The 12956-nt window shown below is 41.7% G+C and overlaps 1 protein-coding gene across 1 annotated transcript in view; it reads right to left on the reverse strand.

Annotated features, from left to right (window-relative positions):
• pou6f2 (POU class 6 homeobox 2) overlaps positions 1-2731 on the reverse strand; it is a 90400-nt gene extending 87669 nt beyond the window's left edge. Inside the window, exon 1 of the mRNA XM_038997251.1 lies at positions 2560-2731. Coding sequence (XP_038853179.1) covers positions 2560-2731 — 172 coding nt within the window. The remainder of the gene's footprint in view (positions 1-2559) is intronic.
• Positions 2732-12956: the final 10225 nt, after the last annotated feature.

The raw sequence follows: 12956 nt of genomic DNA on the forward strand, positions 1-12956 counted from the left end.
TCTTCTCGTCAGAATCCGTGTGTACATATTTGGTATTTGTTATTTTGGTACAACATTTTCATAGGATGTTTATGTTACAGAACAATATGTCTTTTTTTGTATTACTATAATACTATCATTATTATGTTTATAATGTAGTACGTTAATATGAGTATGCATTTTCCTACCAGTATAATCACGTATAAGTAGTACTGTAGTAGTTTGTATCAATATTATCTGTAAGACACAATTCAGTTTGTTTTCTTTCATGAAAACATATTAAATCCATTATCTTGTAATTTTACAAGTTCGCCTATCTCTTCAGACCACTAAAAGCCTCTCTGCACACGCATACATTTACTGTAATTTGAAGGGGGTTTATGGAATTTTAGTCAATAATCTTTTACACTGATGTCCATGGGCATTTTCAGAAATAGACGTATTACATCCTTAATGGCTGAGTACTGACTCATAACCTTAAAAGCATGTTCAGATGTGTACTAAGTCTAAAAGTACTGTACCATGAAATAGCCTTTGATGAAAGCACAGATTAAAATGATGTCTTAAATAGACCACATCATAGCCCATCCCATTACCCACACCTGCAGCACAGGATAACAAAAAAGTCAACTTTAGCCTCTCCATGACATACAATAATGGTTCTATTAGCTCATTTAATTAAAACATTCAAATTGCAATGCCTGACAGAATTAGTAGAAGAAATAAAGTATGCCTCTGTGGTGCCTTTGTGAAAAGCAGAAATGCATATCTTAGATCCATATTACTATATCAATGTTGGAATCGCTACATGTTTTTTTATAAATTAACCATAAATTTGATGGCACCAAACATTTATTGAGTGATCATTAGGCGTAAGTAAGGATTAGTGAGTGACTGAATGCATCTGAATGATTTTTGTGACCGCACTGACTAAAAACTGAGTGCCAATACTCCCATCAAAAAGGATCTGAGCAAAATCCAAACAAACAAGTTGAAATAATTGAGGTAGTGTATACGCTTTACTTTGAGGCTGAATCTACATGTTACAGCAGTCAATGTTAGACATAGTGTTATGACCTTTATAGTTTCATTATAAAACGTGTTTTCATCTCATTAGACCTATTGATTCATTGTTATGACCTGGGATTAAATTGGACTGCCTGGATAAGTAAATTAGTTGAACTAAAAGCATATTAATTAACTTGGTCACAACTGTAATTGAACCTGAACATGAAATGAATAAGAGAGATAGATAAATACACATTTTCTATCTGTTAAAATGACATCCATTTCTTACTAATTAGTATCTCTTAATATTCTAATTGTGGGATTTGAATGTAATTCCCTATAAGAGCTATAGGCCATTTTCCAACAATTATTAATTTGACCATCATTTCAATGTCTAAATTGCAAATTTTATATTAAGTGATTTAAATGTGTTTACTGTATATACTTTTAATAAATATCAATTCATCTTCATACCGTTATTTGCCATTGGACTACAAAAAAACATTTGTTAGTTGCTTACATAATAATACATTGTGATGATCCACCACTGCAGAGATAATCAAGCACAAGCACATTTCACAAACCAAAACCAAAGCCAGAGATTCTCACCACTTGCTCAAATCATAGGCATTTTTCCTGATACAATATAGCCTAACATTCTCTCTAATTTGGCATATTTTGTCACAACGTTCACACTTTTCACTTTCACACAAGCAACAAAATATAAAACGCCACGTTCCAAGACATAGGCTGCGTTTACACAGGCAGACCAATTCTATTTTTCTCTCTCACTAATTGGTCTTTTGACCTGTCAGATCAGCTCTGAGAAAGATCTGATGTAAAAAGATCTGATGTGATTGGTCAAAAGACCAATTAGTGGAAAAATGAAAGAATTGGGCTGCCTGTGTAAACGCAGCCATAGATGCTTATTTTCAAAGTTATGAAAGGAAGGGTCACTTGTCACAAATATTTTCGTCTGTCCTACCAATCTAATCTATGTAAACTATACAAACACTAATTCCTAAATTTGTATGCCTATGCCTAAAGGCACATTGCAACTCCAAGTGTGATATTTGAACAACTCCAAGTGTGATATTTGAATAATCACCTGATGGGGACTCTCACACATTCTATTTGAAAATGTTACCACACCTAAACTTCTCAAGATAAACTTCTAAAGATAAATCAATTAATCAATTAACACAAGAATCATAACAAAATACCAAACCGTTTATAGGATATGACTTCACTTATATTTCCAGTGAAAAAAAGTCATGAAGACATAATGAACATGTAAAACACCACATCACCTGAAAACTCACCTAAATAACTTGTCTTCTACAATACTACAACTCAGGCAACCAACCCTATTGCATCCACCTCTTCCCTGAATCCCTGCACCTCAACTTAGTTAGGTCTATCACAGTCTTCTAGCACCTGGTCCAGCAGCACCTGGTCTCAGACAGCCCTATCCAACACACACAGAAGCAGAGCATTTCCCTGTCCTCTCGTGCCACGACCAGTCCCCGACGGGAGAGGAGAGACTGAGAGCTGTCCTGTCCATGGACTCACCATAGAGCTTGTTGGGAATGTCCTCTCTGTCCCTGGCCTCTGAGGACAGGAGCAGGGACTCGTCGTTGAGCTCGCTATCTGGGGTGGCCGCTTTGTCCTCGGCCCGGAGTTCCGCCACGCTCATCTCGCTGCGCAGGGAGAGCAGCGGCTTGCTCAGCTGCCCTGTAATCATCGGATCGTGGAGGGAGCTGGGGAGCCCAGGTGGGGAAAACAACAGAACAACGTGGTTAGATTTGCCTCGCAGCACACTACTCTACACCGGCTTGTTCTCTCTGTCTACCCCCCTTCACTCTCCCCTTCTCTCTATCCCGGTGTCTCCCCTCTATCGCTCACTCATCACTCTCTCTCTCTCCCGCCTTTCCCCTCCCTCTCTCTCTCTAGCGTTCTCTCTTGTATCTGAGACTGGTGCTTCTCCCGCTGATATTGCTGGCTGCAGCCTGTCCAGTGAAGAGCGGTTAAGGTTCGTATGGCTTTGCCATTATACCTTTCAGCCTTAAAGGTTCTCCACACCTCCCCAGGCTCGATAATACCAACAGAACACACGTGTCACAATTTCATCATTACACTCATCCTGTACACGCATACCGTACCTAGAAATTAAATTGCTAAAGAGATATTTGCTATTACAAAAAAAATATCTATGTAGACAGTTTATTCATTTCTCAAAGGTAAAGCCTGCACGATACTTTCAGTAAGAGCAAGAAGTCAAATGTGTCATTATTCTTATGCATTAGTCAGAGGCAACCAGTGAACGATCAAGGCCTCTTCCAATCAAGAGCAGGAATAGATCACGGCATATCATAGGTCCTCCCCAAATTACGTTTAGAAATTCCAATGTCTCACATTTTACAAAACAAAAACCACCATAAACTGGAGGGAATTAGAATGACTGTCAATGAATTATTAACAACGTAATGTATAGTGTAATGAAGTAACCTGGCTAATTACTGATGTGCAACTATCTAAAAGTGCACAAAATAAATAAACCAACAAAAAGCATACATACCTAAATGAAGCTCCACTAAATGACAAAAAAAAGCGTCAAAGATTATCTTCTGAATGTCCAAAAAATCTGACAGAAACCAATTAAAACATGCTCGCCACCACAGAGCAGAGACCAGCTAGTGCATGATGCTTGCTACAAAAACAGAAACAGCCTCCTCGACCTTGTTGCATCTGAATAGCCACTGCGGGTTCAAGCCTGAGGTTGCTTCCAAGACAAGCACTGGAGACGTCAACTCTACTTTCTCTCCTCTCTCTCTCTCTCTCTCTCTCTCTCTCTCTCTGCCTCTCCTGTGTCTCCTCTCCCTCGTGTCACCTCAGACTGTTCCCCCTCCCTCCTGCTCTGAGACACACAAAGAACCGCAGCAACACAGAGGGGTAAAACTCTGTCCCACTCATGCTGCCTTATTTATGGACAAGAACATTCAGTCTAAATGGGTTGGAGATGGGGACAGGTGACCAGCATGTATGGCGAGAGGGAAAGGGGGGGTCAACCTTGCCCCTGCGCCAGTACACCACCACCCCCACTCCTGCCAGGGTGGTCGATGTTTTCCTGCCCAGAGGGGCTCTTTTAATGCGCTCATCAGAGGAATCGGGGGGGCTTTGATATGACATGATAATCTATGAAAATGTTCATCAATGGAAATAGTAGCTGTCATCCAAAGGCGAGCCGGCTGGTCAATACTCATATCCCTGGTAACAATGTCGCTTGTCATCAGGGCTTCATTGGTGGAGCACTTAAATATGGAACTCTGAGCATAAATGCACCTCTCTGCCTGGCGAGGTAAACACATTTCCCCCTCTGTCTGAGGCTGGTCTTACGCTCTCTCTGCATCCATTTGGGCCCACCCCCACCTCCCATCTCCTATCCTTTGAGTCGCTTGATAGGTCCACTGGAGGGCAAAATTAATACCTAATTGAATCTTGCAGTCATCAAAATAATCAATAGTTTTGTATTATTTATTCTTCACAGTCTGTCGGCTGTTTGAAAGCTCAGAGGGACAGCAGCAGGGAGCACGGGCGGTGCTGAAATTTCTCTCGTCATTTCACAATGTAATTTTCACCGGGGCATGAGAGTTCGCAAGACAAAATATAAAATAGAATAAAAATGAAGGTAGTGCCTTTTGTTGGAATGTGGGAAAAATTAAGAGAAAGGGGAATCTTTTCCCCACCAGTTATGATGAGAAATAGAATAATAATCAAATGACACTTAGAATCAAGGCAGGGTCCAGATCTGTCCATCATTCCATTTCTTTCCTTTTTCCCCTTTTCATCATATAAGGAGTGTTGGTAATGCTGGCATTTCTCTTCCTGATAGACTCTAAACAAGTGGTGGGAATGAGATCACAGCTCTAATCTTCAGTTCCACTGGCCTCTAAGTCTGCTGGAGGATAGGCGCAGCATCACTCTCTTCCTCCTTCATCCAGGGCTGTTAATTACATGATTAAAAAAGGGCTCTGGGTGCAGCTCTTTAGCCGAAGTGGGAATGGGTGTGTTTGGCGTGGGGGCTTAGGGGTGGAGTGGGGTGAGAATGGGGGGAGTGGGGTGAGTAGGGGGGAGTGGGGTTGCCTTCATCTCCATGGCCTCAGTGCAGGAACAGGGAAAAGCACTTGGCTTTCACCCCTCGGTCCCTCCCACTCCTCCGTCCCTACCATCAGTGTCCATGAACGAGGTGGTCAGCACAGAGCCCTCAGCGCTCATCAGATATCCATGCTAATAGCTAATGGCCTTAATGCCGTTGTCCCCCCTGAGCAAGGGACTTCTGCCTCGGTCGACCACGCTCAGCTCAACCGAAATGCAAGGCTCTGGACGCTGGAAGAGAATGATAATGAAGTAATGTTAATAATAATAAAAATAATAAGAGTGAATGGTAATAACAAGGATAAAAATGGTGGTAATAATAATAATAATAATATTTGCACCAGGTTCTGTGTCAAACATATAGCCTGTCCTTCAGAATCGAGTAAGTTCTAATATAATATTATGACAATCATTATTTTACAATTATAAGTTAATAATCCTGATTTATAACACATTACACAATTGAAATGAATAATCTAGAATGTTCTAAACGCAAAAGGACATGGTGGATTTACAGTGGCTATTTGTTTTCTGCAAGTTGCCTATTTCTACTCTGTTCCAAAGCTATCATATCCAGGTATTTGACAGTAAATCTATAAACTGATTCAGTATGACAACTATTGTCTTCTTTTATTAAGGCGTCATTGACATACTCACAGTCACTTGTCATAAATTAAGAATAGATCATTCTTTGTGGCAGAATATGTGTTGCTTAAATTTAGATCACAATTGATGTCCCTGAGGAGATAGCAGAGTTGTTACACTTGTGTACAGTGTTTGCGTACAAGATGCAGGGTAAATAAGCCCTTTTTGTCACCTGAAGAAAGTTAGTCTCCAAATAATAATAAAAAGCACACGGAGAAGTTATCTGTGAGAAGTTACAGTGAGAAGTTCTCTGAGATTTAGAAAAACAAATGCCTATAAAAGGTTAAGTAGGAGCGTTAAAGAGAATATGCTTCAACAAAAATGAGTGATGTCATTGTCACCAATGCTGGTGGGTGGAAGGATAATTCTGGTGAAATGGAAGGATAATGCACCCTACACCCCAGAGATATTGTATAATGTCCCATCCAGCACCTCTATGGCATGCTGCATGTGCTATGAGAGATGATGATTTGTCTCCCCCTTAGGGTAGGGAAACATACTGTTTATCCACCCATTCCCCCACTATGGCACGTCTGTTGTGCACTGGGCGGCTTTTACAGTAGTGTCCAGCTATTCCCATGTTAAGACAAAACTATATAAATAAATAAATGAAAAAAGGTCAAGTGCAATCTCAAATATACAGTATTTTCAATAAATATGCTCTGATGCTTTCTTATCCTTTATAGACATGTGACCCCAGTGCAATTCATTCAGATTTCTTCATCAAGTGATACCGGTATCATACAGTAAACTGATGGCTAACTTGAAATTTAATGTAAGGCATCTCTCCCATAAGCACATTATTCTCTGAATGGAATAGGACGACTTTTCCCAGAATGACCGTTTAAACCATCCAACAGGAAAATATACGTTTCTCTTTCATATTTTTCATTAATAATCAATGATTAAGGCTCCCTACCTCCACTAAAATAGAAAATGCTCCAAAATGCCATGCCATAATGGATCAGCGCAGGCCGAAGACTATCAAAGACTGTATATTAAAAAGAGCTCTTTGAAGCCTGTAAACCAGGAGACACAGCAGATCCACAACAAATAAAATAACCTGATTGGTCAGGAGTGTGTTTTTTGTACATCAATCCACAGTGCTGACATTCTGGAGCATCAAAGCCTTTGCTGTGTTTAATCTGACTCCTCCTATAAGGGCAGGTGAAGCTTTCCCTGTGGAAAATGCAACAAGCTTTCGGTCGTGTTCCTCTGCTCAGACGTTGCTGACCAGATCTTACGATACCTGGATAGGTATTTTATGTATCAGCTAACCATATCATATGATATAGCAATCTGGTGCCGTGCAACATCTGAGCAGGGGAAAGCTACCTTTACCTTTACCTTTACCTTTACCAGTGCGACATATGACTGGTCATTTCGGAACGCATCTCCCTCAGCATTCTACAGAACAGGTCTAACCTACACTACATACTGTAGATCTGCTCAAAACCGTCTTAGTGAAACAGCAATGTATCAACTTTAAGAAGGTCACTTCATCTTCATGTTAATTCCAATACCTCTTGTAGTCAGCATTTACCAAAATCTGCAATTAGATTTCATTTAAAAAACAAAACATTACAAACTCAGACAGCTGTGCAGAGGGGAAAAAAGAGAGGGAAACAGAGAGTGTTATCACTGGGCCAACGTTACATTTGCCACTATCACGACTGAAAGGCACAGAGAGCCACACAGCACCATGGGAGTTTAAAGTCAACTTCCCCCAGCCTCCCCCACCCACCCCTGGGACCTGCACCATAACCACATTCTCATGAAAGGTGTGAAAATCTGATTTCCCAAAAAGGATTGGTAATTTTCTATGAGGGAAGAGGCAGCGATCGATAAATCATTGCTAAATAGATTGTAAAGAAAAAAATGATTCCCCACTGGTGTCAGTGCATTAGAATTCTCCTGAGGATGGATAAGAGAAGGTGGGGGTGGAACTCAATCTCAATAAAGCAGAGACAAATCATGCCTATAGCATCCATCTGGACCCAAGCCACACCACTACCACAGCAGAGTAAAGCCTTATAAATATCATACTAGTTTGAGAGGCAGGAGAATGAGCACAAATGTTTTTACTCTACTGGTTCCCACGTGTTTGTTTTGTCTGATGCCCCCCCCAACAACAAATAGAATATGAGCCTATCATAGCCTGTAATGTTCTCTCAGGCCAATCCGGCAACGGCAGCCTCAGATGCCAGGAGTGACTTTTTGCAGTGAACGTCATTGAATGTATCACTTCATTGAGTTGTCATGTCAACAGGGAGTGTTAGTCATCCACTGTCTAATACAAACTAATTGCAGAAGGGGGCAGTGAGTCGGATCTACTGTTGGTTGATCATAATTAGGGGAGAAGCAATACTCTGAATGTCAACTAGAGGAAGACATTGTTTTCCTGCTTAGATAGAAATTAATAGCTGATCCCAGCCCACATCTATCACATTTGCATGGAGATACTTTTTGTTGAAAAACATTACATTTATCTTGATACCTTATTTGACATTAATGACAAGTTGGACAATAACACATTCCATTCTATGAATGATAATTTGGACAATAACACATTGCATTCCATTAATGATAAGTTGGACAATAAAACATTACATTCCTCTTGATAACTTGACAATAACTATTCTTTCACTGGCTGAACGCTTCTAGGCAAGCAACACTGAACCACGCGTGAGAGCACCAGCTGTTCATGCTCTCCCTAGCCGATGTAAGAAAGACCTTTAAACAAGGCCGCAGGGCCAGACGGATTATCAAGACGCGTACTCAGAGCATATGCTGACCAGCTGGCAAGTGTCTTTACTGACATTTTCAACCTCTCCCTGACCCAGTCTGTAATATGTACATGTTTCAAGCCAACCACCATAGTCCCTGCGCCAAAGAGCGCCAAGGTAACATGTCTCAATGACTACCGCCCTGTAGCACTCACATTTTTAGCCATGAAATGCTTTGAAAGGCTGGTTATGGATCACATCAACACCATCATTCCAGAAACCCTGGACACACTTCAATTCACATACTGCCCCAACAAATCCACAGATGACGCAATCTCTATTGCACTCCACACTGCCTATTCCCACCTGGACAAAAGGAACACCAACGTCAGAATGCTGTTCATTGACTACAGCTCAGCGTTCAGCACCACAGTGCCATCACCAAGCTAAGAACCCTAGGACTGAAGACCTCCCTCTGCAACTGTATCCTGGACTTCGTGACGGGCCGCCCAAGGTGGTGAGGGTAGGTAACAACACATCTGTCACTCTGACCCTCAACACGGGGTCCCCTCAGGGGTGCATGCTTAGTCCCCTCCTGTTCTCCCTGTTCACCCACGACTGCGTGGCCGCGCACGACTCCAACACCATTATTAAGTTTGCCAACAACACGACGGTGGTAGGCCTGATCACCGGCGACGATGAGACAGCCTATAGGGAGGAGGTCAGACACCTGGCAGTGTGGTGCCAGGACAACAACCTCTCCCTCAACGTGGGCAAGACAAAGGAGCTTATCGTGGACTACAGGAAACGGAGTGCCGAACAAGGTCTCATTCACATCGACAGGGCTGTAGTGGAGCGGGTTGAGAGCTTCAAGTTCCTCAGTTCCTCTGTGTCCACACCCCGAAGGACCTATCATGGTGCAAACCGTCGGCAGTTGGTGACGTTTTTTTTCATGAGCATGTCCTTACTTCTATTGCAGCATGTTGGACGACTGTCATTCATATTCCATTCACCCAGTTCAATGTAACAGCCATAGGTTTAGGCTACTACATGATACTCACATTTTCCCTATATCCATTATGAGTTTGCTTCAACCTAGCCTATGAATTAAAGTCTACAACGTAGGTGCACACAGGTCGAGAGAAAAAATTGAGGTGACAGACAGTAACACATGGACAGACAGCGATACATTCAATACCTCCTTGCACACTCCTTCCTGCATCTAGCTGATCTAGGGTATAATCATTAGTCCAATAGTTGCAAACAAGAATTTCAATTGGAAAAATTCAGGTATTTTTATCCCCGTTTTGGTTCGTTTGCTTCCGTTTGCGAAACGTTTTTCAACAGAATCGGCGGAATGAATACACCCCTGTACATCACTGAGGCCGAATTCCCTGTCATTCAGGACCTCTATACCAGATGGTGTCAGAGGAAAGCCATAAAAATTGTCAAAGACTCCAGCCATCCAAGTCCTAAACTGTTCTCTCTGCTGCCGCACGGCAAGCAGTACCGGAGCGCCAAGTCTGGGACCAAAAGGTTCCTGAACAACTTCTACCCCCAAGCCAATAGACTCCTGAACAGTTAATCAAATGGCTACCCGGACTATTTACGTTTGTATATTTTTTTGCACTGATTCTATTGCACCGGCTCTATGCACACTCACTAGACTTCACCCACTCACATATACTACACTGACACTCCAACACACACATACACAAACACGCACACATGCATATTGTTGCCAAACACACACACACAGTCACACAGACACACTTTCGCACTCTTTACACACGCTGCCTGCACTCTGTTTATTATCTATCCTGATTCCCTAGTCACTTTTACCCCTACCTACATGTACCTACAACTACCTCGTACCGCTAAACATTGACTCGGTACAGGTGCTCCTTGTATATAGCCTCATTATTGTTATGTTATTGTGTTACTATTTCCTTAATTTTATTTTTTAGCATTTGTCTTACTTTTTTAACTCTGCATTGCTGTGAATGGGCTTGTAAAGTAAGCATATCATGATAAAGTCTACACCTGTTGTATTCCGCTCATGTGACCAATACAATTTGATTTCATTTTGACTAATATAGTTAACTTAACTGTGTGTGTTGGCTACCTTATTTAATATATTATACAAGATGCATAATGCTCTCAAAGCTCTACCTTGCAGGGAATGGCTGTAACAGGCGTTTCTAAAGGCAGTACATTATTATAATACCCTACTCAGTTATTTATTATCAAAACAATTGGGCATCTATACTGAACAAAAATTTAAATATGTAAAGTGTTGGTCTCATGTTTCATGAGCTGAAATAAATGTGTTTACAACCCTGCTGGGGAGCGTTTCTCCTTTGCCAAGATAATTCACCCCCTTGACAGGTGTGGCATATCAAGAAGCTGACTAAACAGCATGATCATTACACAGGTGCACCTTGTGCTGGAGACAATAAATGGCCACAACACAATGCCACAGATGTCTCAAGTTTTAAGGGAGCATGCAATTGGCATGGAATGCCTACCAGAGCTTTTGCCAGAGAATGTTATATTCATTTCTCTACCACAAGCCATCGTTTTAGAGAATTTGGCAGTACATCCAAACAGCCTCACAACCACAGACCACGTGTAACCACGCCATCCCAGGACCTCTACATCCAGCTTTTTCACCTGCGGGATCGTCTGAGACCAGCCAGCCGGACAGCTGATGAAACCAAGGAGTATTTCTGTCTGTAATAAAGCCTTTTTGTGGGGAAAAACTCATTCTGATTGGCTGGGCCTGGCTCCCCTGTGGGTGGACCGCTGCCCTTCCAGGCCCACCCATGGTTGCGCCCTTGCCCAGTCATGTGAAATCCATAGATTAGGGCCTAATTTATTTATTTCAATTGACTGATTTCCTTATGAACTGTAACTCAGCAAAATTGTTGAAGTGGTTGCATATTGCGTTTATATTTTTTGATCAGTATATTATGTCCCGGGGCCGCCCGAGTAGTGCAGCGGCCTAAGGTGTCACTACTGAGGTGTCACTACAGACCCAGGTTCGATTCCAGGCTGTGTCACAACTGGCCGTGATCGGGAGTCCCATGGGGCGGTGCACAATTGGCCCAGCATCGTCCTGTTTAGGGAAGGGTTTGGCCGGGGGGGCTTTACTTTGCTCATCGCACTGTAGTGACTCCTTGTGGCGTGCCGGGCGCCTGCAGGCTGACTTTGGTCGTCAGTTGAACGGTGTTTCCTCCGACACAAGGAGGCTTCCGGCTTCCGGGTTAAGCGGGCAGGTGTTAAAGGAGCGCAGTTTGGCGGGTCATGTTCCGGAGGACGCATGACTCGACCTTCGCCTCTCCCGAGCACCTTCGGGAGTTGCAGCGATGAGACAAGAACATAATTGAAATTTGGAGAAAAAGGGGGTAAACTACAACACCAAAAATGATAGTATATTATGTCCTACTACTCTGGAGAATTGGCCCACAAATGTAGACCTAGGTCATGGCCAAATATTCCTAGCCTATGAGCTGATGTCATTATATGCACCAAAATAAATTCATAGACCTTCCTCAAATGTTTGTTTAATTAATTTGAGATTATAGAGATTACAATGTATCTTATTGTTATTGACACAAAAGGCAGGTGTATCATAATATTTTAACAAGATGATTTCATCTGGCAATGTTGACCACCAAAACATTTAAGAGTAGGAAGTCCCACATGACAAACATTTTCTGGTAAACAGCTGAGCAAGGTTCTAAAATGTGGCATAACAACTACGTATATAACCATTCACAAATGACATTGAAAGACTTCAACCTATATTAATGGATACAACTTATACTAGGCTACTTATTACAAAGGTTACTATGGACTACTTTTCGTTTCAACAAAGATAATGAGTGATTTCAAGCCAGAACATTGTGAGATTTTTTGTTGTTGTTTATAACAAAAAAAAACATTTGTGGCGCGGACAGGTCAGTTTTCATGACGTCATGTGCTGACAGAAATGGCAAATTGCATTGTTTACAAGAGTGAATTTGCTTGCATATTATAGTCTGTACATGTATATACCTTTTAATTTTATTTCCTTCGTTTTTTGTCCTTTTTTTTTCCATTATTCAAGTAAGTTTACTCTGTTATCCTGAATATTGCCCTGTATTTGTGAAAAAATGCATAGAATCAACACAAAGGCAACACTGATAGGCTTACCCTTGGAGAACCCAGATTTGGTAGCCTACAAATGTCCAGAACTGGATAGAAATATAAAAGGGAAATGTGTACTTATGAGGTGCTTTTAAGGCAAGGTGACAACAAATGTTCCTTATCTGATACCAGCCGGGCCAAAGTCTCTCATGTGTTCACAGTAGACCAGCATGGAGTATTGATTTGTCCAGAATCACTCAGATCTGAGAGAAATGTGTTGATTGTTTCCCAGTAGTTCCCTCTTCTAGTGAT

This window comes from Salvelinus namaycush, chromosome 7 (genome assembly GCF_016432855.1).
Source record: "Salvelinus namaycush isolate Seneca chromosome 7, SaNama_1.0, whole genome shotgun sequence".
NCBI classification, from domain to species: Eukaryota; Metazoa; Chordata; class Actinopteri; order Salmoniformes; family Salmonidae; genus Salvelinus; species Salvelinus namaycush.